At 47.2% G+C, this 26,965-nt stretch overlaps 11 protein-coding genes across 11 annotated transcripts; 4 read left to right on the forward strand and 7 right to left on the reverse strand.

Annotated features, from left to right (window-relative positions):
• Positions 1-226: 226 nt before the first annotated feature.
• EDB93DRAFT_1329889 (WD40-repeat-containing domain protein) lies at positions 227-2,159 on the reverse strand. Its single transcript, XM_041455154.1, has 6 exons — positions 2,073-2,159; positions 1,926-2,014; positions 1,291-1,874; positions 1,158-1,240; positions 982-1,100; positions 227-929 (listed from the first exon to the last, which is right to left on the reverse strand). Exons 1-6 carry the CDS (start codon positions 2,124-2,126, stop codon positions 668-670), a joined length of 1,191 nt encoding a protein of 396 aa, XP_041305687.1. The 5' UTR covers positions 2,127-2,159; the 3' UTR covers positions 227-667.
• A 545-nt stretch (positions 2,160-2,704) lies between these two features.
• On the forward strand, positions 2,705-3,847 carry EDB93DRAFT_1105652 (uncharacterized protein; the record flags this gene model as incomplete). The annotated part of the gene is made up of 2 exons (XM_041447521.1): positions 2,705-3,751; positions 3,809-3,847. The coding sequence occupies 2 exons, from the start codon at positions 2,705-2,707 to the stop codon at positions 3,845-3,847; spliced, it is 1,086 nt and encodes a 361-aa protein (XP_041305688.1).
• A 1,363-nt stretch (positions 3,848-5,210) lies between these two features.
• Positions 5,211-8,128, reverse strand: EDB93DRAFT_1089283 (uncharacterized protein; the record flags this gene model as incomplete). The annotated part of the gene is made up of 17 exons (XM_041446198.1): positions 5,211-5,445; positions 5,496-5,523; positions 5,580-5,606; positions 5,656-5,732; positions 5,789-5,880; positions 5,935-6,129; positions 6,182-6,255; positions 6,309-6,371; positions 6,427-6,571; positions 6,620-6,636; positions 6,692-6,902; positions 6,952-7,242; positions 7,293-7,321; positions 7,372-7,603; positions 7,650-7,727; positions 7,783-7,887; positions 7,943-8,128. 17 exons carry the CDS (start codon positions 8,126-8,128, stop codon positions 5,211-5,213), a joined length of 2,085 nt encoding a protein of 694 aa, XP_041305689.1.
• Positions 8,129-8,982: 854 nt separating this feature from the next.
• On the forward strand, positions 8,983-10,180 carry EDB93DRAFT_1252496 (uncharacterized protein; the record flags this gene model as incomplete). Its single annotated transcript, XM_041453287.1, has 4 exons — positions 8,983-9,060; positions 9,134-9,443; positions 9,504-9,531; positions 9,586-10,180. The coding sequence occupies 4 exons, from the start codon at positions 8,983-8,985 to the stop codon at positions 10,178-10,180; spliced, it is 1,011 nt and encodes a 336-aa protein (XP_041305690.1).
• Positions 10,181-10,865: 685 nt separating this feature from the next.
• Positions 10,866-11,261, reverse strand: EDB93DRAFT_627725 (uncharacterized protein). The gene has a single exon (XM_041456917.1). The coding sequence runs from the start codon at positions 11,177-11,179 to the stop codon at positions 10,940-10,942; it is 240 nt and encodes a 79-aa protein (XP_041305691.1). The 5' UTR covers positions 11,180-11,261; the 3' UTR covers positions 10,866-10,939.
• On the reverse strand, positions 10,942-12,060 carry EDB93DRAFT_1159266 (uncharacterized protein). Its single transcript, XM_041449995.1, has one exon. The coding sequence runs from the start codon at positions 11,989-11,991 to the stop codon at positions 11,344-11,346; it is 648 nt and encodes a 215-aa protein (XP_041305692.1). The 5' UTR covers positions 11,992-12,060; the 3' UTR covers positions 10,942-11,343.
• A 999-nt stretch (positions 12,061-13,059) lies between these two features.
• Positions 13,060-14,345, forward strand: EDB93DRAFT_1089273 (glycoside hydrolase family 18 protein; the record flags this gene model as incomplete). The annotated part of the gene is made up of 3 exons (XM_041446197.1): positions 13,060-13,268; positions 13,320-13,657; positions 13,711-14,345. 3 exons carry the CDS (start codon positions 13,060-13,062, stop codon positions 14,343-14,345), a joined length of 1,182 nt encoding a protein of 393 aa, XP_041305693.1.
• A 937-nt stretch (positions 14,346-15,282) lies between these two features.
• Positions 15,283-15,944, reverse strand: EDB93DRAFT_1252499 (uncharacterized protein; the record flags this gene model as incomplete). The annotated part of the gene is made up of 2 exons (XM_041453288.1): positions 15,283-15,341; positions 15,401-15,944. The coding sequence occupies 2 exons, from the start codon at positions 15,942-15,944 to the stop codon at positions 15,283-15,285; spliced, it is 603 nt and encodes a 200-aa protein (XP_041305694.1).
• A 1,191-nt stretch (positions 15,945-17,135) lies between these two features.
• On the reverse strand, positions 17,136-17,940 carry EDB93DRAFT_1252500 (uncharacterized protein; the record flags this gene model as incomplete). The annotated part of the gene is made up of 3 exons (XM_041453289.1): positions 17,136-17,738; positions 17,790-17,855; positions 17,923-17,940. 3 exons carry the CDS (start codon positions 17,938-17,940, stop codon positions 17,136-17,138), a joined length of 687 nt encoding a protein of 228 aa, XP_041305695.1.
• A 2,874-nt stretch (positions 17,941-20,814) lies between these two features.
• EDB93DRAFT_1067007 (uncharacterized protein) lies at positions 20,815-20,997 on the reverse strand (the record flags this gene model as incomplete). Its single annotated transcript, XM_041444919.1, has 1 exon — positions 20,815-20,997. A coding segment is annotated over one exon (183 nt), but the record flags the coding sequence as incomplete, so codon positions are not given.
• A 216-nt stretch (positions 20,998-21,213) lies between these two features.
• On the forward strand, positions 21,214-22,035 carry EDB93DRAFT_1252501 (uncharacterized protein; the record flags this gene model as incomplete). Its single annotated transcript, XM_041453290.1, has 1 exon — positions 21,214-22,035. The coding sequence occupies one exon, from the start codon at positions 21,214-21,216 to the stop codon at positions 22,033-22,035; it is 822 nt and encodes a 273-aa protein (XP_041305697.1).
• Positions 22,036-26,965: the final 4,930 nt, after the last annotated feature.

Here is a 26,965-nt window from a genome sequence, read left to right on the forward strand (position 1 = left end):
AAGGCAGTGGCACAACGGGGGTCGTTGAAGTCCTTCATACAAGAGTTCGAATTCCGAATCCCCAAATCGAAGGAGACATAAGTTAAGTTCTGATTTAGTGGGAGCATGGATATTTGATGGTACGAATAAGTAGACTCGTGACGTACGAGCCAGGCTGGTCCCACCTGTCCCACCGAGCCTAATGAATAAGGTCTTTGCCGTTTTGAGTAAGATGATGATGTTTGCTCCTCCATCGCTCGTCCTCTTGCCATGTTCTTGCTCTCTCAAATATTTTCTGATCTGCCTGAATCAAAATACAAAAATCGGGGTTTTCGCTTAGAATTCGAACAATCATGGGCAGACATTCTGACCCAAGTTTACTAGTTTGTCCAGATTTCACGGGCGAGCGTTATTACGCCTCTCGCGCACCTTGCGTATCAGCCACAGTCACCGATGGGCCCAGGGAGCCGATTCTCTTCGGATAGTCTGGGTTGCAACCAACGACAACCTATGTCTACGATGGCGTCAATAAGTGGTCGAAGACAACTTCAAGCCGAACAGGAACGTTTAGCCGAAGAAGAGTTAGGGCGGCCCTTCAGCAAGATGAAAGGAAGAAGAATCGTTTCAAGCACACGGATATCCTCATGCGACCCGTCTGTCCTCCTCTTACCATGGGCATCGGTTTAACTCATGTGCTTGTCTTCTCGAAGCTCATCAACGCCCAAATCGACACCTTCGCGTCTGTACTACCAGCAATCAGCCACCGACCACGGGCATGCTTTTCCTCAATAGTAATTTCATCATCGTCGCTAGAGGAGTCATCCTCCTTCAAATCTCCACAAAGTGGTACACGATCAATGTGAGAGGCGAACGTAACCGCCTGGCATCCTTGCTTGTGGCGCACAAGTGTTCCGATCAACTTTAATGTCTTTGTCGAGTATAATCGCACTCTGCATCACAAGTTAGCTCGATTCAAATGGCATGGACACCTGGTCAACTGACTTGCCGTCCCATCCCCCAATGGCGCATACTCTCCCGTCACTCCGTATGGCAATAGCGCCATTTCCTGGATGTTTGGTCTTGAATGCGGTTCCTGCAGGAGTGGATTCTGAGGTCACTTCCTGGGTCTTCTGTTCAGAATCTTAAGGGAATCCATGCAGAGCTACCCAAACACCAACCAAAAGATCATATCGTCCCACCAAATGGTCTGCAGACACTGTTAAAGCAACAGTGCAGTCTGAAGAAACCGCCATAGCCATCACTTAAAACAATGTGTTAGAATCCCACGGCAATGTTGCATATACAACGAACCTGATTCTACATGAAGTTTGGATTTCCACACGACTTCCCATCCACGGCCCTCGACAGTCTGTTTGTTTTCGGGTGCAGTCCGCTTTCGCAGGACAACGTTCCCATCTTCGTATGCGCATAACAGACGCAGCTCTCTTGTCGACGTAGAGGACGAGGGTGCAGACAACGCAGAGTAAAAAAGGTGCATTGACATGATGATGCCGGATTTTCTGCCTGACCTGCCATCCGAGAAGGCTGTTGCGGAGGTGTCTAGTGGATCACCTATAGCAGCGTGAAGCCTTTGACACAATGGAAGTGACCAGATATCTGCCTGGTCAGTTCGTACTGAGATCACGCCGTACCCCACACCAAAGAGATTACCTACAAGAGCTGATTCTACGAGGTTCGGGACGGCAAGTAGACCTTCCTGCGCGCTCGTTCCCGCTAGGTTTAGTAGAGAGAACCTGCAGTAGTTGAGAGCGTTGACATCCATAGAGTGACATATCGTTGGTGTCAATAGATCTGACAAAATTGCAGGTCCTTGTCTGATGGAAGTAGACTCTTCGGGTCGCGTCCAAACGTGGAGTTTATTATCCCTCCCATGTCTAGTCACAGCATCAGAAGACAATGCCAGGACGAAAAAGACAGCTACTCACGTTATAATTTGAGAACCCCATTCTTCAATGCCCAGCAGTGAGTCGGTGTGAGCTTTCCATGATGCGAGTGGAGGTGACGATAGCTTGTCCTATGGTGTCTCCAGAGTAGATTCTCTCATTGTCCGTCGAAATGAACAGAGTGCTCACTGCGCTGGAATGTGAGCGTAGCAGATGAATAGGCGAAGGTGCTGGCAGAGCCATACTACGCAATAGCGCGGAAGTTGCCGTGCTTGACAACTTTGTGGCTTAGCTGCTAATGGCGTTCACGAAGGATTCCGACATCATTGACTGACCACAGCAGCCCCACGTCATTTAGTCTTCAAGCTGAGCGCTGATTCCCCAACTACTCGATGTTTTTATTCAACGCTGTTACGATAACTTAGGTCGCCCTCCAGTCACCCGCCAGTTTGTGACAGTTTGGGAAGCATGCCTCGGAACCTCTGGTTTAGCTTGGCACCTGCGCTCACAGTCTCGCTTAGTCTCCCATAGGACATCATGATCAGACCATGGAGAAATTATTCATTTGCGCCAACTAGGTAAGCTGTTGGGTGTAGATTATACATCCACGTGCAAGTACGGATGTCTCAGTTGAGTGATTACGATTCAGACTAGGGGGCAGCTTTCCATTCAATTCTAATCATGCATGACGTCGCTCGGATGTCTCAGTTTAATCCCATGCATATTGGTCGAGGTATTTAATCTCGCATTCTGGCTTTCGCATCGTTCTACAACTTGACTTACAACACCATCTTGCATATCCATTCAACTTCTCATCACTCATGGCTTTCGACATGCTGCACCTTACTTCTGGCAGGCTCCAGAATTCCGACTTTACTACCTTACATTCACTCTACGGGTCCAGCGTCTCTGGCGCCGAAGCCATGCCTTCCTTCTCTATCGTCACTCAGGACACTTCACCCGACACCTCCCGCATTTCTGCACACTCCAATAATTCATCTACCAAGAAACTTAAGCGCAGGCATGCCAAGCGCGGGCGCTTTTCCAAAAGGAAGACGGCTACGAGTCTGCTTGAAGATGCTAGCGCATGCGACCCTTTGTCTCTGAATGCTCTTGCTAGCCTTTCCTCGAAGTGGCTCAACCTGTCTTTCCTAGACCGCTCTCCTACCTACACGGACTACTTCGTGAATTACTGGCGACATGCACTAGCAAAGGAGCAGGACATTTTTGTGGATCATTTTACTACTGTCATGGCAGCTGTCCACGAAGATTTACAGGCTCCCTCAACCATTCTCTCGACTCAGTCTTCGCCCGTGCAATGCGACGAATCATCCAAATACATTCCATACGAAATCACCTGTCCCTGGGGCAATGAGGAGAAATGTCGCCTAAACGGGATCAAATGGGACGAATGGCGTTGGGAAGACGATGAAATTTATATTCCAACGGGCAAACATCATGACTATGGAGCTATTGGCGAGCCACCAATATATCCGCTGCGCAACATGGGCACCCATTTCCAGATCGTGGCACCAAAGCCGATTCGTGCATGGAACAACATATCCTGGCTGGGTCATCCACCCGTTGCTGCTGCCGTCTATGAGACTTCACAGACCCCTCTCATGAAGAGTATCTATCCCTCTACTTTCACGACGCACCACCCGCACGCCGAGTCGACCGACATCGATGACTCTACCAGCGCCTCTCCCTCATCCTACCTATCTGCTCTTGCTGCCGCTTTTCCACCTGCTGGCAGGCATATTCCTCCCGTGCATGTCGATGATTCCCATCTGACCATTTATGAAACAAAACCGATTTGTGTCGAAAGACAACAATCGAGGGATCACAAGCTGTTCCAGTTTTTACGTGTACGTCCCTTCTCTTATCTCGCGTCAGTGATTCAAGTACTGATTGGTGCTGTGCAGATGTCTTATGATCAAAAGTCACTGAGCTTGAAAGATTAGTTGGACGGATGAGATCTCATTCGTAACGGATGATTCGAAACTATATGCATGATATTTGTTTGTATATCAAGTATGGATTGTAATGATCAAGGACATCAATATTTAATATTCACTCTGCATTCAATTTTGGTTGTGACGCCGTTTTTCTTTCCCGACTATCCTCTGATCCCGAGTTCAGGCATACCTTTGCATACAAGGGTCCCAGACCGCCACGTTCAGGTATGTTTTCCTGTTGTTCAACCAAGACAAAATCTAATTTGTACTTTTATCGTCCTATCAAATGCGTTTTTTGCTCGGACGTTAAACTCTTACGCCTGTGTTTGCGATCATGCCTTTGCATCCACATCATGTGTCCTTTGACATGTACTTGTGCCTTGTGTCCTCCGACATGCGTTTTGCGTTTTCCGACATGCGTTGTGTTATGCGTTCTCCAACATGCGTTTTGCCTTGCATTCCTTAAGATGCGTTGCGTTCTGCGTTTTCTAACATGCGTTTTGTCCTACGTTCTTCAAGATGCGTTGCATTCTGCCTTCTTCGACATGCGGCTTGTGTTATGCATTCGTTAGCGTTATGCGTCTATTTCCATTTGCGTCCATCATTAATGCAACTGAATCTCAGCTCTAATGATCGTGACGAGCCTCCTCCGACCAGCGTTCGAAGCGCTTACACTGCTTAAATCTCCACGTAATTGGAGATGGGCGCGTTCCCCACTGTTACTGTACGAAACAACAAGCTGTTGTGCGTCAATCGGAAACGCGCCCGTTTCACCAGTCAATCTCACTACACATACTCGGGCTGTCCTGTCACCACCCATGGGGCGCAAACTGTCCTCGCGCACAGGCAGCTCCTTCCGATCTCATCATATGATTTCGCAGTCGGGAATTTTAACTTCGTATTCATGGCCTTCTTGTTAAATACCCAAATCTTTCACTCAATCTACCTTTCGGCTTTAATCTCAACGTCTCGGTCTAGAGCCTGTTCGGGCTTTGCCCAAATAGACACTTCACAAATTCCCTCTCATTGTGTTACACCACTCGTGTGCCGCTTGGACTTGCTCGCTCGTTGTCTTAGACTTGTTCACTCTTCGTTGCTGGAGGCTCAACATCAATGTTATGTGTCTCTGTGATCACTCTTCGACATATGAGCATAGTGGTTGCAAAGCTGGGTTTTGTATGTACGCTGCTCTGAAGTTTGAACGGCGATCAGTCTTCGAGTGGGCGGGGACAAGATTTTACATGGTCACCACAATTGGAACACTATATTCCTGACGCCTGATGGAATCACAACAAGCCAAGTCTAGAATCGATATGCAATAAATCAGCACTTCACAAAGCAAGCTTTCGACCAAATTAGCCTATCCGAATCAACACAATGCATTATTTGGAACGCTCACCAAAGCCAGATGACCACCGACGACTGGGCGGGCCCTAAATCCATACACAGTGCCATCAAGCGTCTCATACCAATCTCCCAAAGGCTGGTTACTTTTACCGTCGGCAGCATACTTGTAGACAGAGTCAATAAACATATCTCGCGTCGTCGTGTTAGTCATGATGGCAGCAGTCCATAACTCCCAGTCGGACTTGGTGTATGAGTGGCTAATGAGTTTGTTGGTTATGTTGTCCGCTTGAGCAGAGAGACGACTTACCGAGTGTCCAAAGGGACGCCATAAGTATCTTGAAGTGATAGTTACACGCGTGAACCATCATTGAGTGTTAATTGATTCACTCACTGATGGCGGTGGCATACCATGCGGTTTCTACAAAGTTGTTGAGGATTATCCAGAGCGAAGTGACAGCAGGACTTACGCATGTCGTAGACAGATTCCGGGAAAACATTGGTGCCAAGCAACTTATCTGCATACAGGTTATACGACAAGCCCCAACTTGACACCGTCAGCGATGGTTCCGCAAAACCGCATATTTCATACACGAGACCTACGAGCTTCCATTTCCGTAATTCAAGGTAAGATGCAGCCCATCGCTCGATGTGGCATAGTCAAGTATTTGCGGAACATAGTTCTGCACGATTGACTAAATATTCGAAGAATAAGTTTATTTCAATATAGAACTTCAACGATGACGTACATTGTAATTCTTTTGATTGATGGTATCAGCCAATATACCAGAAATTACAGACATAGCCTGGATACCTATCACGCCCTTAATGGCTAGATTGGTTTGATTGGCGAGGGCCCCCGCAAAATCATCTGTGCTGATCTGATTTGCAGGAATGAGGGCTTCTGCGACGAGGTATCCGGTCCATTGGCGAAGAAGGTCCCTCTATAGGAAGTGGTAAACATATGGGAGACGAGGCTCCTGATGAGCAACTGACATATTGAGCGATCAAGGAAATGTCATTAGACTTCTGTGTGTAACTCAAAGCCATAATAAGCATATTTCCGCACTCTGAAAGCATGGGCGCTGAGAAATCGTGTCATATGCACAGAAAAGGATATCACCTTCAAGAGGCATGGCTTCGTCGTCACCAGCATTGTGACCCGTGGCGTTGGGGTATGATGAACCTAATTCATGATAATTGGAATTAGGGAATCTCGACGATTTCGGTAAAAGACTAACCAAGATCGTGGACGGCCCAAGCATTAGGATATTGACCGGTAGCTTGGTACTCAAGGAGGCCGAGCAGAAGATATTTTCCAAGCGTGGGATTGGTGTACAAGAGAATGGGCCACGCAGGCATGATAACATCCACGGTGTTCACGTTCTGCAGTTGTTAAAGTGAGCAACACACATCTCCAAAGCATACACTTACGCCATCACTAGAGATCTCTGGGAGTTTTCATGTTAGATCATTATTTTAGTTAAAGGGAGCCATGCATATTACCCTTCAAGAATATCAGAATATCATCTGTGTTCCAACTTCCATCATTTTTCTTCGACAACGTGAGTTCCAAGGCTCCGAAGGCCTGACGAACCGACAGCGCAACGACAGCAGCATAATTACTTGAAATGGAAGAGGCGTCGCTCTGGATCTTCCGGTCGAATGCTTGCGCACGTCCCAGAGCAGCAGCATAGTCTCCGACAAAGTCAGAAATCTGGAGCACAACTTCCAAAACTAGCCTTAATCAGAGACTGAGGACGCACCAAATCCGCGACGCTTGAGTAAAAGCTCCAGAAGTAAATACTTCGGGGTTGATAGACGTCATTCGCGATGATGTACTGAATTGCTGGATCTCTCACATGACCCACCGTGTAGATTACAGGGACAGTTGCAGTGGTCGACACGGTGCCAAGGTCGTGAGCGAAAGCAAAGACTGGCCAATTGTTGCTGACGGCACGAAAATTGGTGTCCTCAGTATTGGCAAGCACACCGTTGTTGATGAATTGAGCTCGAACAACGGCATCTTGGCCAGTTTGATACGTCACAGAGGAAGACTGATGAAAAATCAGTATGAGAGGACAAACCGAGTGACAGAGGTGCATACCTTTGGAGTAGAGTAATAGGCTGCTCCCTCTAAAGAATGATCTGAGTCAGTTAGTCAGTAAGTTGTGCTCGTGACCCACGTTGTATATGACCATTATATTCAGTATACAACTCCTGATTCTCAAGCATGACCTGATGAGTCAAGATGTTGCCCATAGTAGTGGTCCAGTTGACTGTCAGAGAGTCATCTCCAGATACCCATTCTGCGCTTATGTCGGTGTATACGCTGACAGTATGCGACCCTCCATCATTAGACATTGCTGACAGTGCCAGATACGAGAAGGGGATGGACTGCTTGAGGAAGTCTGTGGGCTAACAATAACTTGCTGCGATGTAAAGGCAAAAACACCATATATACCTCCACAGGGCTAAGGAAGTTCACATTTATGTCTACTGGCCCGGCAGTCATCACGAAAATACTTTGCGTTGAAGTGAACTGTGTAATGCATATCGGTGTGCTCTCATGCATAATACGATCGAATTACAATCACCTCTAGGCTTTTTTGGGCGGCAGATTTAGCGCCTGGAACAACGGGATCACCCATGAAGGTATACGTGGCACCATCGACTCTGATATAGCCAGCCCATCCGAGAGTCTGCACGAAAATGTCTTGGTCAATGGTTCAAATATGTATTATGAACAAAATTTACCGATCCAGTCCAAAACTGGGGCCAGACACCGTTTAGCGCTGTACCAGCACCTTGGGGCAGCCATACAGACAGATAAGGCGACCGGACTGCGAGTGGGACGGATGCGGGATTAAAAGGAGTTGCTTTCCAAGAGACAGAAGAAGCAGTCAGCGCTAATGTGGCTAATGAAAGAAACTTTGTGCCCATGGGTACACAAATGAGATGGTGAAGATCGTCAGCAGGGCCTCCACCCGATCGGACTTGGCCATTTTATATCCAACGCGACCCTAGATTCAATGTAAGCGGTAGTGGTGGTTTCGAAGCGTCATAACCTGCTAAAGACCGACCATTTCTAGTAGTTACTTAGCGATCCTGCGCATGCGGCACCGACGGTCGTGTATATGTTCTTCCGCTCCATCAAGACCTTACGTCAAGCTCCACACCTTAGAGTCTAATTCGCATTACTGCGTATCCTACAACATGTAGTCCTTGTCAAGTCATTAGTTGTGCCCACAGCATGTACTCCAACGAGGTCGAGTGACACCGCCATCTCCTGAGAGGGGAAGTTCATATCTGCAATGTGAAGTACAAAGAAGTCGACACTAACTTCGTCTTCCGGAGCATCCTGCGAACAGAAGCCATAACAACGGTCCCTGCGATTCATTTCTGTGTATTCTCACCACTGCCAATCTACCGGATGAGAAACGCAGAAAGAAACGCAGAATGATATCTTCTCCACAGATAGAACCGATCAGGGTTGCGCAGCCTAGTTGGGAGCAACATATCATGAACAGATATGTCCACCTGTGCACTCGTAGAATACCTCGTGCCCTAGATAATCAAGCAACAGCTGCATTGGCGCAGAAGGGTGCCACCGCATAGATGATGATATGATCGTGAGATGCAACGTAGTAGCCCAGCCAAAGGTATACAGCCGCCGCCGTTTACGTCATGTGACTTCGAACCCAAAGAAGCGCGCAAACGGTCTTGCACACAGCACCCTTCTCATAACGAACCTTCCGCAGACTGGCTGGCTTGACGTCGTACTCAAGCACTGTTAAATGGACCTCCCTACACCTAGGGAACTAGACCTTGAAACCGAGCTCAGAAAACGGGATGCTCAGGTCGCTGAACTTACGGTAAGGCTTTCCCTTTCCAGGCGCCGATTGTAGCACGCTGTTGTATTGATAGACTCGGTCTTGTTTTGTCTAGGACGAAGTTGCACGTCTTCGTGAGCACCTTGCTGCTCAGAGTGGCGCATCGACTACGGACCCGGTTACGTTGCCTCCTGCGCTAGTCTCTCTGTTGTTACCGCATATCAACAAGGCGGCTTCTAGTGAAGGAACAGGAGCGGCTTCTTCGTCGAGTACTGTTAACACCGCGCTCACACAAAGAGTGCGCATACTGCAGGAAGAGAATGACGAACTATATGAGATGCTCAAATCTGGGGAGACTGGGAAACTTAAGGAGGAAGTCCGCGGACTCAGACGAGTGGTGGAGAGATTAGAAGGGGCTTTGCGAGGTATGAGTTTATTGACTCCTTTCGCTTTAATTGTTTCTTACGTGCAGTATGTTTTATTAGAATCTCATCAAGTAATTGCTTCATTGTCGTGAGTAACCTGATAAGCGTGGTGTATGTGTTCACTCACGCACAGACACGACAGGTCGGAACTAGACAAGTCCTATGAAAGCTTCCATACTTCTCTGCGTCAAATGAACGCTAACCATCACTCATACGTGACTGCCCCTCGAGACACATATCACTCCGCATCGACGAGTAATGGAGTAGTCAAACTCCCCCCTACCGGACCCAGAGCTCACAAGAAGCCGCGTCTGTCAGAGCCCAAAGTGTCGCCGGCACGTTCCAACATATCTCTTCCGCCAACAAAACCTCACATTGGCAACGCACGTCAGAGTGTTCCCAGAGATTACGAGGCTCCTCGCTCGCCTCGCCTCTCCCCCACAGAACCGCGTACGAAAGTAAGTAATGTGAAGATGGAGGTCGATGAAGATGCGCGGACACGTCCACGCTCTCCGAATGATAGGGACCGTGAGTCGCACCGCCGGGACAAAGACCGGGCACGCGACCACGAGGGGGAGCACAGTAGGGACAGGGACAGGGAGCGTTTTCCGCGGCGCAACGGTGGTGGTGGTGGCGGTGGTGGCGGTGGCGGCAGCGGGGGACGGAGGAGCCGAGGGTTTGCGGGTCATTCGTATGCATTTGGGGATCGGACGTTGGCGGAAAGAATGGGACTTTAACCAAACACTTGACATTCATGACCTCTGCATCTTTGGACCTTCAAAAACATGTCGTTTTGGTTCATAATAGTGTATTTGGTGCGGTGCTCAATTAAATCAAAAGAATTGTATCAATAGCTGACTTGACTTTTTTTCTTCTTTTCGTTACAGCTGTAGCTGTATCCCTACATGTTCCAATCTCTGTTGTCCCACAGATGATGATTGGTATTATTTAAACATTTCATTCTTTATACTACGCTGCGCATAGGCGGCACGTACCCTGAGCTTAATCGCTCGCCGTCTCCGGGGAACCGCCAAATAAAATATCATTTTTTCTTGAATCAAGCTCGCACCGTCATGATTACTAATGAGTCATTAATATATGACCTTGGTTCATTTCCTCACTGCAGTGGTATTTCGATCATGATTGTGCCTACATGTCCGTGCCCGACGCCTTCGCCATAGGGCTTTTTATTCTAAATCCTGCTTCCGGCTCGCTTCCTCCAACAAAGAAAATTTATTGTTTGCCTCGTTGCAACGTCAAGAATATTGTGAATGACGTCTTTGTATGTCACTCCGGCGGAATGACTTGGCTTCTGCTTTCTCTGGAAAAGTCTGAGACGTTCATATGACCAACGTTATCTTCCGAGCAAGGCACTCCGCCGTAAGGTTAGACGCTAAAACCTTTATAATCGGTGCTTGTGGCGGGTGATGCGCGCCGAGTGGAAGTGTCACGCAGCCGAGTTTGACTCGACTCGTTACGAACTACTGCGCTTCGCGTTAGGGGGGTTCGCATAAAAATTTAAATTGAACTTTGGGTGCAAACGCAGTTTGACATTTGGTATTACGAGTGTTGTAACACGATGAGGGATATATTACAGTACTGAGTAGTGGTACCGATGCATGTAAAGTAAGTACGTTGGGTGGTATTACATCAGTGAGCGTGGGGCTGTATACTAGAAGGAACGAAGAGGACAGATGGGAGTGCATCGAGCGCATTAAGGCGCGGCTGATGAGCATAAAGGAATGATAAATATTAAAGAAAGAATATACGGATATGTGCAAGGAAGGTCGTTGGCAAGCGATGTCGTCCCAATGATGTTAAAAGTCGTGTGTACAATGGATGGCACAAGACGCAGCCTTGTTTAAGGTTCATCAAGATGGAAGGTATGGTCGTGCAAAGCTCAGACTCGGCAGTCTCTGAGAGGAGTGTTGTGCATGTTAAAGAATTGCATGCAGGTGACTGCACCGGGAGTCTGAGGAGATGATTCGCATCGTGTCCTCGAGAGGGTGGGCGTGAGGTCGAAGACAGGGTGGTGTACGGGAGCGGTGGCTCGTTTATTAGGGAGTGACCGTACGACAGACCTCTTATCGGTTGAAGTGAGCATGAATTCAGGGATAGGAGGAACTGGTGGTGGTGGAGACGCGATTGAAGGGCTAGGTGGCGGGGAGCGATAACGGTTTGATGAATGACCGAAGCTACGCCTGGTAGCGCGAGTTGGAGAAGAAGAATTGGAAGAAATAGGGAGTGATGATATTGATGAGTTGCTTCTCCTTCCTAAAGCACGTTTACGAGCGCCGAATTCGTCATCTTGGCCAAAGAGACCCTCTTTTGCCTTTCTGTCTAATCTGTCATATGACCTGGACGCGTTCAGAGTATTCTGAAGAAGTGGTGAGCCTATGAGGCGAGGGGGGATTGGGGGAGAGCTATTTGGAGGAACGGTCAAACGAGAGATTCGGTGAATGGGTGGTGGTGATGGTAAAGGGGTTGGTACTAGCTCAGGGGAAGGCATTGGAGGAGGAGGAGACTGAGAACGGCGAGTAAAGGACATGGTGATTTGAATGGGAGTACATTTTTATTGAGGTGGTTTTTATATAAAAGGATGTTTACATGTTGTTCCGAATGATTCGAATGCAGTCCGAGTCACGACGTAATTGTTTACCATTGAGCCGGTAGTAAATTACCAAGTGGGGATATGATACTCCGAACGACTTACCGCCGAGTGAGTTACCGTTCAACGTGTTTTTCGAAAGCGAGTTACCTTCATGCGTTCTTCGGTACGATAGAGGATTACGGGATAGTACAAAGCAGTCGGAGTAGTATACAGCATGGAAACCAGGGTAAGACGTGGACACTGCCTACAGTCCGATTTATTGTAACGGTTTAACAGATCCTCCTTCTCTAATTAAGATGCTATCGATTCGCATATTGCCCCATGATCATCATCTGTCTTTGGATACGTGAAACAGCCCTACAGAAGCAGTTCCACTCATTGTCCAGACACATTGTCCTCTCATAATGTAATGACACTCTGTAAGTTAACTCCTCGGGAAGCCCTCGTACCTTTCATGGTGACCCTCAGGCTTGTATTATCCAATTGCATGCCAGCGTGTATTCCTTCCTTTCAGCTTAGCGATTCGCGTCCATAGTAACACATACTCGTATTCCGCGGTTTCCTATTCAACAATAACCCTGCAGGCGCACCTTTTGCCGCCGGGTGAACTTGTGAAGTGGTACGTCCTTTTGCATTTCGCCCTAGTGGCGCGGCCCAATTGTACTTCCGCTTGCATGCCAGCCTCCAGTTTCAACTCGTGACCCACGCGAATATATGTGCGGCGTCAAGATAGATCCCTGTCAGCCCCCGTATGCCACCAACTCCGGTGGTTGACACCAACCTAAGAACAAGCTTATCTACCTTGCATGTTCTCTCATGTTTGACATTCTGCTCTACTTTCGTCTTCTCTACGTTTTCACCATGCTATTCTGCATCTTCGCAACGTTGTCTCTCCTTCCGCTCCTTACCCTTTCCGCTCCTTCAGTCCAACTGTCTTCTAGCTATGGAAAATCAACACATTCCGAGGTCGGACGCAGCACAACTCCAAATCCTGGACCGCTCGTGATGACCTACTTTGTCGACTGGGCACCCCGGAATAACATCAACTTTGCCCTATTCGACTGCATCGACTTCGCATTTGCTCTCCCAGACGCAGAGTTCAAGCTCGTCTTTGATTCCCCTGATGCTTCTAACTTACTCCACAACCTCGTAGCGGACGCACATGCTATGGGAAAGTTGGTCAAGCTTAGTGTCGGGGGATGGACAGGCAGTCAGTAAGTGCTACTACCCCTGGCTTTTCCACCCCGTTACTAGTAGACTTTTAGCTATTTCTCGCTAGCCGTGTCCACGCCCGCCAATAGGAACACCTTCGTCAGTAACATCCTCACTACCTACAACCAATACAACCTCGATGGCATCGACATCGATTGGGAGTACCCCGGACAATCAGGCAGACAAGGCAACACCGAAAGTCCAAGCGATGAAGAGAACATGCTCGAGTTTCTCAAGCTTCTTAGGTCGACGCTTCCCCCGATGGCCAAAATTTCGGCCGCTGTTCAGGACACCCCTTTCGCTGGCCCTGACGGTCACCCTATCCAAGACGCGTCTGGTTTCGCAGAGATAATTGATTGGGCCTTGCTCATGAATTACGATGATTTTCAAGGTCTGTTTTGCATTTGAAACGAACGATAGAAAAGTACTGATTTAAAATTATAGCCGTAACCCCCCCTGGTCCGAACGCGCCCTTGTACGATGGGTGCGGAAATTCTACTCAGCCATCCCAGAATGCAGTAGCCGGATACAACGCTTGGACATCAGCAGGTTTCCCCGCGAACAAATTAGTTCTTGGTATCCCAGCATACGGCTACGTAAGCAACATCGGTATAGATCACCTTCGACAACGCCGCTCCCCCGAAGCCCCACGTCTGCACCGCCTCGCCAGGCGCACGACGGTTAATTCTGACGACGACCATCAAATCCAGTTCCGAGATCTCGTGACCAAGGGCGTCCTACAACGCAATAATGACGGAACGTATGCCGCCGTGCCTTCAAGCGGCTTCCAGCGTTCCTGGGACCAATGCTCCGCGACGCCTTTCTTGCATTCAGACGCGCAGACTATTCCGTATGACGATCCTGAATCTCTCGCTATGAAAGGCGCATTTGCGAAGAAGACGGGTATGCTTGGCGTCAATATGTTTGATGTGCATGGGGAAACAGACCAGTGGGATCTCATTACGGCGACGCGGAATGGGCTTCTTGGTCCAGCCTCCGTTTTGACATCTTCCTCGAGTTCGCCGTCTGTACTGTCAATGCCCGGGGATCAGCAGGCGCTAGGAGGACCCTTTGCGTGAACGGTTGCCTAGGGATAAGCTGTGCGAGGAATCGGGGGCTGCCGGTGGTATGTGGAAGGAGTTTCACATTGTCAGTTTGAAGATGGTACCTTTTTTTCATATCGCCCACGAGTGACATGTTCTAGGTATTAAGAGTCATTTATATCGATGACATTTGGTTCTTTCTTGATTCGCGATCAGGGGAAATGAAAAGATAGATTACATGAGAGCGATTTTAGCGTGGTAGGTTATTTTAATGTACACAGCACTCCGAGGTGCGGATCGGCGATAGGAAAATACCGCATGCTACATGCTACCCTTTCGATAATCCGGTCCCGGCCCTCTGCTTTTTCTGGGCAGTGATGCGCCCATTCAAGTTGGTGGAACCGAAAACAAAGTTCCGAACGTCTTCGCACATGATGTGACTATCACGGGGTGATTGAGCATGACCAAACAGGACAAATAGATTGGTAGAAGCAGGAGCAGAAGGGAAGACAGAGAAGTGAGCGCTACTAGTGTTTTTGTTATAAACCATTGCGTTACAGGACGCGTGAGTGCTTCTGGTGCGATTTAGGTATGTTGCTCGGCGGCTGATGGAGCTGCTGCTGGGAAAGCCATGTTCGAAGTTCGAGCTGTTTAAATATGTTGACTCAGCCGCGTGGGACAAGAGCGAGGAAGACGTGACAAGAAGTCATGGAAACAGGGAAGTTGTTTGTGTTCATTTGGCGACACCCTCCCAAATCAACAACGCACAACGACAGCATGTAATATTGCCAATGTTTACTTGCATGCTGCGTGTACAGTCAGTCAAGCATGCATACTCTGAATATCGAGGTATGTGTTCACGTAATTTGGTTGGCACGTTGCCTACTGCTGAGCTGAAACCTTGTCTTTGTGTCGGCTATTACAGGACCCGGCCCGTGCGTATGATTTATCGGAGACCTGGGACGTGGCATGTCTAAATAGATCGGTTGACGAGGGGGAGGGCTTTGTCTTTGGCAGGAAACAGTGAGACAACTGTCAGTGAGTTTGAAGTATTTGATCTGCCTAACAACTACAAGTCACTCAATGAATACCTCTCCATCGCGATAAACCAATCAACGTATCACAAGCAACCGTTATATCGTACCTCCCACCTTCAACCCTACTCGGTACGCCCCTCCTACTATCCCTCAACCCCAATAACCTAACATCATCCTCGAATTCCTTCTTCTGATAGACATTGAACCATGGATTCGCCCAATCGCAATCCGCGCCATCATCATACCTAACTCCCCTCCTGACCATAGCCTCCCTCATGGCCTTTGTCAGATACTCCTGCACGCCCTCAGCATAATCCGTGGGGGCTCTATCCAGCACCGTCCTCCTCATCAACCGAATGTCGTCATCCAGAGCTAACAAATCTGGCGGTGAGAGTTGGAGTAAGTCGCGCAAGGTTGCGCCGCCGATGGATGCTGGTGCGGGTATCGTGTTGGAACCCCCAGATAATTCTGTTTCTAGCCGGCATATGACACCGGTCAAGAGGGTCACTTCGCGTTCTTTTCGCTGAGCTTCGAGGGAGAGTCTTTCGACGTCGCTTCTTAGGCGTTGTAATTCACTGTCAAGGGCGAGTGGTGTCATTGAATTGGTGATTTGGGAGTACTAGGGCTATGCTATGGGTTAGTGCATGTAAGTACGAAGTAGTGAAATATACGAACTCGACGTAGACTGGAACTACGCTGAGGAGATGGTATTGCGATAACCAACTGATGGATCATTGTGATCTCCGATGTAGCTTTAGGGAAGAGACGCCCGACAAACTAGTGACACATTACAATGATACCTGTAGTCTCTAACATGACTGATCACGGTCAAATTGACGGACCCAAGGACCATTCAATTTTTCACACGAAATACTATAGCTAGATCTCAGGCCGCGGAAGCAATCTACGTGACTCTCATGTGCGCGTCCCAACCAGCTGAACTCCATCTATACGAGTCTATGCTTCTGCCAGTGTGCGCATGTCAATGGCAGTCTGCGTGCTGTGCGCTTATCCATGTCACTGAACTCCACTCTTTGCGATGGCAGAAAATGGAACCACTTACTGGGACGAATCAGCAACAGAACAACGTTGGCGGTGGATGTCCTTCTCGGTCTGCGGAGTTCATACTCTAGGATATACTACTCACTGTGCGCTTCTACTTTTATCTCCATCTCAAAGTGGACTTTTCAAATTCGACGCTTGGATTGCAAATTTCGCTCATTCTATTAGTCAGTTCTCTTCAGTGTCCTCGCCAGCCTACACCTTTCCTGTTCGTTCACCGATCGCCTCTGCCTGTTCTTTGTGATCTTTGGCGACATTTAATGGATGTTAAGGACTTACTCTGCAAGAGACGTTCTCTGTACTTGACGCGACATTTAAACAGTACATCGGGATCCATGGTAAACGTCCGAAGGTGAGATTGAGTCTCTATACCCAGATCTGGATTGGGGATCAGTGACTTATCACTCAATTATCCGCAGCTTAGTATTGTGGCAGGGAAGTCAAAATACGTACAGGCGATCTCACAAACCTGCATCAGGCGGTCGCAGGTGTTTGTTCGTGCGAATGGGACACACCTCCCCGACTTTACCCCCAAGACTCATCTGCAGAGCACAATACAGTACGGTTTCGGCTCAATACAAACTGAACACTGATAAATCAAAGGTTTTGCTACTTCCACTCTCAATTTGGGGATGTGAGCCTGAATCGCTGATGATAGGATGATACAAAACTACAATACAAAATCGAAACTATATCTAGACCCCGAATTCTTTCAACGCCTTTGAGCTCAAGTCGAAGCCAACCGCTCCAACTCTTGAGCTACTTCACGCCAATCCGTGTGCACCTTCCAGTAGCGTCGATGTGCTTCTGCATAACGTCGGTTGGATAGGATGCATGCCAGATCTTCCGAGTCACCGACAAATTCAACCGCGTTCTCAATCCCAGGACGACACTCCAGGATCCAACACATATTTTCTTGTAGACACGCCAACTCCATTTCTCCGATGATGTCAGAAAACCCCCAGGACTTGAGATACCTGAGAGCGTCGTCCACCCAATCTTGGCTGTTCCACCAGGGAACATTGTGTATGATGTCAACTCTTGGGAGGATCGTCTCCAATTCGGTAAGCTCTGCTTGGCTCACACTTCCAACAGAATAACTTCCGCGCGAGTCCTCCGAGTTTTCGAGAGGTTGGTTGAGTTTGATATCGATGGTGTAGTCCGTTTGGTTTCCTACGAGCTGATAGGTGTTCCCTATGCCAGGACTGGTTTCGACGTAGATTGCCCAGTGGAGGGGATAGGGCCGCAGGGGCTCTTTCTCGCCTCGCCAAAACTGGACAACTTTAACGTTGTAGAGTTTAGGTGGGACTGTCTCGACTTGAGAAGATACCTATGGGACTTGGTGAGTCGCAGTTCGCTAGATTCAAGATAGTGTGCTCACCGCCGAGAGCTCAGCCGACATATCGAGCGAGGATGGGACATTGTGAGGTTCGAGTCCATAGATATTCTGTTTCATGCCCAAGCCCATCAGGTCAGTAAGTCGCAGTTCGCTAGATTCAAGATAATGTGCTCACCAAGGATTCGTATGACATATTGAGCAAGGATGGGAGAGTATGAGGGTCGAGTTCATCGACAACCTATTTTATATCCAAGCATTTGTGGACTTTTGCTTGGTGGATGCAGCATGCGCTTCCACTAACTCGAGCTGTGATCCTGTGGACTACCATCCCTTTCCTGATTGAGCAACCGTACAATAGCTTATTTTAATGCAGGTGGACGCCACCAGGCTAAGCACCGCTAGGCCTCAAGTCCACACCAGTGCGTTGGCCTTTGCTCATTGTTGATGATCACATAGTGGATTAAGATTAAGCTGAAATCCACATGTTTCGTACTTGCACGTGAGTATGGTAGGCTTCTGAGATTATGGGCTTGTTAACGCCTTTGGATAACAATATAATGTTTTGCCATTCACTTCAATCGAGAGAACAATGCTGCTTGTGCGAGTTTCAATTTTGTGTTTGGATGTCACCTTGGTCTATGTGCCATTTCTCATATCATCTAGATTTTAGACCTGCTGATGCCATTAAAAATGTTCGAGTTGAACAGTGCACTCATTGTTATTTTGAAAGTGTATTGATCTATGAATATTCACCCTTAACTTTGAACCTGTATAGTGTTAGCTCTGGTTGCTGGTGATTGACTAGCGAGTGAGTTGATTTGCTGTTTCAAAGATCTGTCCTCCCATCTACTGGGGATCCAGCTGCCATTGGGCATAGTGATGTGCACAGCCTGGCTTGAAGCTGTGGGCCGAGCTGCCAAAGTGACAGCCTGACCATGGCTTTGGTCTGGCTTGGAATTCTGGAAAGCCAAAGCTGGCAGTGTAGGAAGTGTTGGATATTCAACATCGTCACCATAGATGTACCTTTGTATGATCACATGATTAAGGTGAAGATGAGAGAAAGATAATATCAGTGTCTGTCATGAGAACTGATATTAAAGCTAATACTAGGTAGTCTGTGTGAGATGACTATGAGAGGGGAGAGAAAAGATTATGTGAGAGAGGAGAATCTTAAGAATGAATCAAGCATAGTTGTTGGTTTGTTTTTTGTGTGGGAAGGTCTGATTTTGCCTGACCAGTGCAAGAGAGTGGGGGTCTAGGCTGATCCAGTGAACCGATGAAGATGAGGAATCTAAACTGTAGGGAAAGTTGGTGCTAAGCCAAGAAAACACAGATAGTCCCAGGTGTGAGTAAAATATTGACCCAAGGGCAGCTGTCTGAGTCAAGGGAAACCTCTCTTATAAAAAGAGGGACACCAAACTACTACTAAGGTAATAGGACTTTGGAATGCGTGAGGCGAGAGTGATGCGAGAAACAATATATGGACGCACAAGTGCATAGGGCGAAGTGTGAGATACACGACATGAAAGTAGTGTGCGTAAGCAAGAGCAAAGTGCAAACGAGCGATTAAGACTAGAGAGAGATGAAGCGAGACAACTGATATTACCCCAACTAAGGTTGGCTGATGATGATGTGAAGGGTGGACAACTAGTGTGTGAGACTTAGATAGTCACTGCAACAATGAGTAAAATTCTCCTGTAGCTAAGTGTGCAGAGAAAGTGGGTGGAAAATCGACCCGGAATTTAGAGTAGAGGAATGGTATAAGTAAAATAGTTAAGCGCTGCTAGGCGCACAAGTCCGATATGATGAGCCAAACAAGCTAAAAATAGTATGCAAAGTAGGTAAGATAGGCCTCATTCAAATACATGTAGATCACATGACTTTTCATGACATTTGCATTACAATGTCTAAGGATGTTTGTAGAGACACTTTTAAGAGAATCCATTCCATCAGATTGCTTGCATGCATGGTGCAGGCAATCTGATGGAACAGAATTTCTTATTTTGCATTTGTGAATGAGTAGTAGTCTTTACAGTGATCGAGGTACTACTGTCTTGTTACATTGTGGCTGTACAGTGTGACAACGGTGTCAATGCACCAACAACTCAACCTGTCACCAAAACCATTATGCCATGCAAAAGGCCTTCTCAAATTGCAAATTAGAGAAAGCTAAGCCACACAAGCCATGAGAATGTAAGAAAACATCAATTTTCATTGTGCTGGCTGGAGTACTAAGACCAAAATTAAACTAAAGATGACAGGTCACACAATGTAACAGAACATCACAAAAATGTCACATCATGTGATGTAGATGGGTTTGAATGAGGCCTATCTTAATAGGGTCTTGGCTGCATGAGTAGCATAAAGCCATGTGTTAGTGAGGGAAAACAATTAAACAAAATGAGAATATAGTGAGAAAACGCACCAATGAACATCTAAGGACATAGAAAGGACAGATGGATGTGCAGATGATGCGAGGATCATTGCGTGATATGCAAGATGCTGTGTGCAAAACCTGTGATAGAAACTATATGTGCGCCAATGCACAAAACATATCCTATGGATTAGAGCTGGTGTGTGTAAGGGAAGTGGGAGAATTCAGAGGGAAATGTCTGTGGAGACATGAGTCTCTACTCCGAGAAAAGCCGAAGCAGTGAGGTTCAAATCAAAGAGTTTTGAGGATCAAAAAAAACACAGACCTTCAGAGCATGAACTGTCTGAGAATGAACATGCACAGACCAAGGGGTCCAAAGAACACATGAACCCAGACCACCTCAGTGAAAGCTCACAGCAAGAGAAGTGGGTCCTTCAGACCCAAAACCACACATTTAGAGTTGAACACTAAGATTATGTGACAGAAAGAATATTGTATTGTGAACAGGAAATGATCAAGAGCCAATAAAGTATCTGCAATGGATAGGGAGAGTATTAAGATGAAGGGGCGGCACGAGATAAGTTAGAAGTGATGATTATGTGTGAAAGAGTCCATCACTCTGTCAAGATCAAGCAAACACTGAGTGTTTGCAGAGGACATTATGAAGAGGGGGAGGATAGTATCAATGCACCACCAATATTCCAAGAAAGCATCTGAGGACCAGCATCCTTGCGTGGACATAACATCAGGATGAACCCCCTGCAGGAGTAGCTCCATTGCACCCCTAATATGAAAGACATGACCAGGCGGGCTTGGGAAGACTTGAGAAACCCAGATCTTATTGCAACGAGCAAGAAATGCTGAGCATGTCATGGGGAGCCAGCCTGTGGAGGTTTAATAGGAGAAGAATCGCTTCTTGGACCTGAACCAAGTGGCACCCCAGCAAGGACCCCGAAAAATCCTTGTCACAAGTGCACTCAACAGTGCACCCCTGTCCAACGGTGACCTCCCGCCCAAGCAGATCAAATCCAATCCAGTCAATACTAACTCAATACACACCCTTTATCTAGACTATCTAGAATTTCCCCCTCCATGCCCAATGAAAGGAGAAGCTCGAGCATGGGAGACAATACTCCACCCACCTCACACACCACCTCCCCAACATATGGCCTCAAAACCCGCAGGACAGTACAATCACCCATCACCCAAGAAGCAATAGAAGCCCTGCCAAATAGAGTCAAGGATGCGCCCAGCAGTAAAACCTTCCTAGAATCAAAGCTACTCTGCCACATTGGTCAACCTTATACGATCAATCACTTAATTTTGGCTCTTTTCCAGATCACACAGATGTCAAATATGACCCCAGTCCCAGTAACTGCTGCAATTCGGGCAGTAGCCTTTGTCTTGAAAGAGCTCGACATTGACAATACGGCGGAAATGATTTCACAGCAAGTTCTGTGCTCACTTAACACCAAACTAATGGATACCAACCTCGCCAGTATGATATCAAAGCAGGTCACCAATGATATCATGGCAAAACTAGTAGACCATGTTGTTGCCGCCATTTCCCTGCAGGTCACCTCAGTCCACAACATCTCTCAGTCACTCACCTCCACACTGGATGACACCAGAAATCTTCACACATCCATAGGAAGAGAACGCACTGAGAAAGAAGACAACATCAAGACCACTGCAGACCGTATCGAAGATGCTGCCGACGCTCTTTATGAATCGGTTGAAACATACCAGAAAGCGCTTCACACACTAACTCCCTCTTTAGATGCAACCCAAGAAAAGATTGACCAACTCTCCACACAGATCTCTAGGACCCCCACACCAACTCAAGGAACAGTACCTCCATCTTACAGCTCAGTAGCAGCGACCTATCTACCTCCGAAATTGACCAAGCACTAGGAAGAGCAGCAATTCGTGCTCGCTAGATCCTACTTGACCCCACCCCAGGCCAAATTCTATTCCCTCCAGGCACACCAAACCATGACATTGCCGCCAAGCTCAAGGATGCACTAGAGGCCACGAGAGACAACACCACCCTGGAGGGAACCATCTGTTCAGTAACGGTACTATGTAATGGCAGCCTAGTAGTTGAACTGGAATCCAAATCGCTAGCCAAATGGTTGAACAACCCATCCAGTAGAAACGCACTGGAGAGTCACCTGGACCTATCTGTATCATTCCGCCAACATCAATTCTCTCTTGTTCTCAAATACTTACCAATCCAAATGCAGATCGAACAGAATGACTTCCTTAGATGTATAGAACATGAAAATCAACTTCCTACTGACACCTTAGCCTCCATTAGATGGATCAAACCTCCTCTGAAACACTCCCCCAAACAACGTAAAGCCTTTGCCCTCCTTCAAGTAACAGACGTCCAAACAGCAAATGACATCATCTGCGAAGGTCTTTGCATGGAAAACGAATGTATTAGTGTCAGAAAGGACAAATGAGAACCACTACGCTGCGCTAAGTGTCAGAAATTTAATCATATTGCCAAGAACTGCACATCCCCACAGGACACCTGCTGTTACGACTTGGATGGTATCTGTTGGCGACGCTCAAACAGAGCGTGTGTCGTCAACGGTCAAGGACGTCCTTGGGCTAGCCCAAGGTTAGGGGTCTTACTTGGCGAGTCTTCGGCAAGTAAGATTTAACGCCTATGTCCAAATCGGGTAGCTTACGTCAAGCGGATGCTAGACGATGAGCTGTATCTGCCAAGACTTACGACACCCGAAGGTTAATCGTAAGGATCGTCATTAATTAGAAGGACAGAAGTCCGACTAGTTAACAGGGGCTTTGCTTGTCGACGAAGTCGATGAGCAAAGATCGAGACTATAGGCTTATCCGCGATGAGCAGATAAGAAGATAGAATATAGACTGCTGGCTAGGCAGAAAGGATCACCCTGGTGAGAGTAGGAGGTCAAGAACCAAGTAGATTCAAGTTAGGGAATATAGTACATGGTAGTGAGTTTATATAGAGGACAGGAGAAGTATTAGTGGATGATAACTCGTACTACCAAGAGAAGCAATCGGTAAAGGGCATAACCATAAAAGGAAAGCATGTTCGCGTTGAGACATGGGCGAGGCAGAACGTGCTGGATAAGAGAATGAGTCAATAATTCGAAAAATAAGAAGTGAAACGCGCAGGGGCACGATCGTGCAACTGCAGAACTATCTATAGATCGCATGTGCGACTGCGCACTGAGTCAGAGATCAAGAAAGGGAAAAGGGCAAAGGGGACTGTCCACAGGATCAGTCAGGTGGTGGAACGGAGCATGGGTATGCTTCGTCAGCGAAAGGATCCGGCCAGATGTACTGGCTCTGCTGAAGCGACAGATAGAGGGCGAAAGGGAATGCGAGGATGACGAGGATAAAGGGTATGATGTGAGGGCTGATACTAGAAGGATGAGGAGAAAAATGGTAGGGGCCCAAGCGTCTAGATGTTCTTGTAACACCTGCAGCACTTGTGGCAATCCCCACCACACTTCAGAATGTAACTCCTACCACACCACGCGCTGCAAAAACTGCCACAGTCAACATCACGCCAGTTGGAGCTGCTCATGCCCTGAATTCATCAAATGCTGCAAGGAACTCGACGACAAATACCCTGAAAACTGGATGCCTTACTTCCCAACGGGACATGCTTGGACTCACATTGCCCAACCCCCATGACCAGCCAACTCACCCAGACCCTTGCCCTTGCCACCACCATCCCAGCGCCCCACTTCAGGACGTCCCCACCAGACGACTATTGCCTTTCCCAGTCAAACTGATTGAGAGAACTCCCTAGTACCACCACAGGATGAAACATTCCACACTATCATCTCCTCCTCCACCTCTCATTTCAACTTTGGAGACAGCAATTCCGACAGCGACCTCACCCACCCTCCCTCTCATGTCTAATAACGCCCACACCTCAACTGCCTGACTACGCATCTGGCAGCAAAACCTAAACACATCTATGGTTACCCAAGCCTCCCTCCTTAATAGCCCCACACTTGCCAATGAATGGGACCTTATTGTTATTCAAGAACCATATATAAACTTCCTCCGTAATACCTGCACAAACCATCGCTGGCACATTCTTTATCCCTCAAATCATCTCACTAACCCCCAGCAATGCTCTTGTGCTATCACACTTGTAAATACTAATATTAACACTAACTCCTGGAAACAGATCCCATTTCCCTCCTCTGATGTTGTCGTCATGCAACTCTCAGGCCCGTACAGCAACTGCTTGGTCTTCAACATATACAATGACTGTAATTCGCAAGACATGTTAATGGCCCTCGACACTTACTTTGAGGACAACATCAGGACCATCCGACCAGTGGACACTGACCATATGCTATGGTTAGGCGACTTCAATCGTCACCATCCTCTCTGGGAGGACACTTGCAACCATCATCTCTTCAACTATGCCAAGGCAAGTCCACTCATTGATTTAATTGCTAACTATGGTATGATACAGCTACTCCTCTGTGGAATCCCCACCCTCCAAGCCAACTCCACTAGTAACTGGACTCGGCCTGACAACGTCCTAGGTACAGAAACCATCCTGTATTCACTCATTTCCTGTGACACAGACCCCAGCAATCACAGCCCTCGCACTAACCACATCCCCATCCTACTCACCCTAGAACTCAAAACCATGAAAACCCCGAGCAAACCCCGGAGAAATTGGAGGGACACCGACTGGGAATCCTTCAGCGAGCACCTCAATGAATCACTCCAACCATTCCCACCCATCCCTCTAGCATCCAAAGCGGAATTCCAACAGTCTACCAAATGTATCACCCAAGCCATCAAACTTCATCTTGTCCGTCCTACTGACAAGATCTTGGCTCATGACTTTGATTCCACCATCCATAATCTTGAGACTATGCAGAAGGTGGCAGGGACAACTGGTGATCATAGAAATATGGTCATTTGAGATGTGACAGGTGAGATGCTCCGTGTTGTAGCAAATGTTTTTGAACCTAGGGTGAGTGATTGTACTGCATTGGAAATAGGGCTTATCTGTTTGTATAGAAGGTTCAAATTCCCAATTCTCCTCATGGCATGTATATTCCTAATGCTCCATTGATGGATGAACTCACTGACAAATGGCCCATTGTACCTGATCATGAAGATGATTTTGCTTGAATCAAGGATACTCACAAAGCCATTCCTCTTCCTGTGTTTGAAGACAGAAAAGCTATCCAGCCATTGGAAATCAACAGAACACTTGAGGGAACTTTGGTGGAGGTTCATTTATCCATCTATCACTGGCATTTTTCAGAATATGACAGTTTTCAAGCAAAAATGGAGAAAGTAATCATCCTCAAGACTAGTGCCAGTATCCCAGCTAAACATCATTTGCTTGAATCTAGGGAGGAAGAAGAGCCACCGCACAAGAAATCTGAGATAGCTACTGAGGCAAGTGGTTCAAATGTCCAATATAATGTTCTATATGTGTATTTGTATCGTGTCTTTGAGATGGACAGTGCTCTGAGTTTTATTGTATGTGTATTTGTGTCCTGTCTTCCAGAGTATTTTTGTGTATTCATGTTGTCAATGTTCTGTATCCGTACTGTACCAAGTTTATCTGTGTATTCATGTTGATAATCTTCCATAATTTTCCATAATTACACAAGATGATGTTCATGTCAGGTGACTGACAGATTATCTGCCATCCAACATGACCTTGCTCTGCAAGGTAAAACATCACGTGATGAGTGTGACAAAGTATGACAAAAGCAATGAATATGTATAGGATATTTGTAGTGACAAGATATAAAAAATCAAAGACAGTGTAGAGATTCACATTATTACAGGCTTGCAATGCATTAGACTTCAGTTCATACCACCCAGGTTCACAGCACCAACTCGCAGCATCATTCCCTGACCTTTCCCCAGCTATTTCCATATCGGGCAATGCTTTCCTGCATCATGTGACTTTCCCATGCCTCATGATGCCCTCACATCACTCACTTTCCTGTGCTTTCATCGCCCTATCATCCAGGAGCATCCATCCACTGTCCAGCAAGTCTCACTGGTACATATTTTCATATTTTATTCAGAATGGCACCATATTAGAGCATGGACCCTGACTTACATACCCTATTACATACATTATCTCCTACTCAGTGAAGATGAGGAATCTAGACTGTGGGGAAAGTTGGTGCTAAGCTAAGCAAACACAGATAGACCTGGGTGCGAGTGAAATCGTCGTCCCAAGGGCAGCTAACTGAGTAAAGGAACCCCTCTTTGTAAAAAAAGAGGGACACCAAACAACTAATGAAGTACTAGGGCTAAGTAATGCGCAAAGCGGAAACAATGCGATGTACGGAAGGCAAACACGTGCGATGATGCGCGAGTGCGAAAGGCAAAGGTCGAGGTGCACGACGCAAAGGTAGCATGCACGAGCGAAGGTGAGAGACAAGCGAGCAAGAGAAGCAAGAGAAAGATGAGACGAGACAAGTGTTAACACCCCAACTAAGGTTGGCTGATGCTAAGACAGAGACTGTGAACCGAAGCACGTGACTTTAAATAGTCACTTGCAAACAATGAGTAAAATTCTTAGTATCTAGAGACACAGAAAGTGGGTGAAAAATTGACCTAGAAAATAGAGTAAAGAGATAGTATATGTAAAGATGGCTAAGCACTGCTAGGCACGCAGGTCCAATGTAGCGAGCCGAGTAAGCTAAATATAGTACGCAAGATAGGTAATAGGGTCTTGGCTGCGTGCATAGCGCTAGGCCGAGAATTAGTGATGAAAACAATTAGTCAAAATGGGAATATAGTGAGAACATGCACCAATGGACATCTAAGGACATGGGGAGGA

The sequence above is a fragment of the Suillus bovinus genome (genome assembly GCF_016758785.1).
Source record: "Suillus bovinus strain UH-Sbo-P2 chromosome Unknown EDB93scaffold_46, whole genome shotgun sequence".
NCBI classification, from domain to species: Eukaryota; Fungi; Basidiomycota; class Agaricomycetes; order Boletales; family Suillaceae; genus Suillus; species Suillus bovinus.

Coding starts and splice junctions, on each gene's coding strand:
- EDB93DRAFT_1329889 (XM_041455154.1), bottom strand. CDS start 2,126: ATGGCTCTGCCAGCACCTTCGCCTATTCATCTGCTACGCTCACATTCC. Junction 1,241..1,290: donor CAAACTTCATGTAGAATCAG/GTTCGTTGTATA, acceptor CATTGTTTTAAG/TGATGGCTATGGCGGTTTCT. Junction 1,101..1,157: donor TGGGACGATATGATCTTTTG/GTTGGTGTTTGG, acceptor CAGAAGACCCAG/GAAGTGACCTCAGAATCCAC.
- EDB93DRAFT_627725 (XM_041456917.1), bottom strand. CDS start 11,179: ATGCTCATCAGCCGCGCCTTAATGCGCTCGATGCACTCCCATCTGTCC.
- EDB93DRAFT_1159266 (XM_041449995.1), bottom strand. CDS start 11,991: ATGTCCTTTACTCGCCGTTCTCAGTCTCCTCCTCCTCCAATGCCTTCC.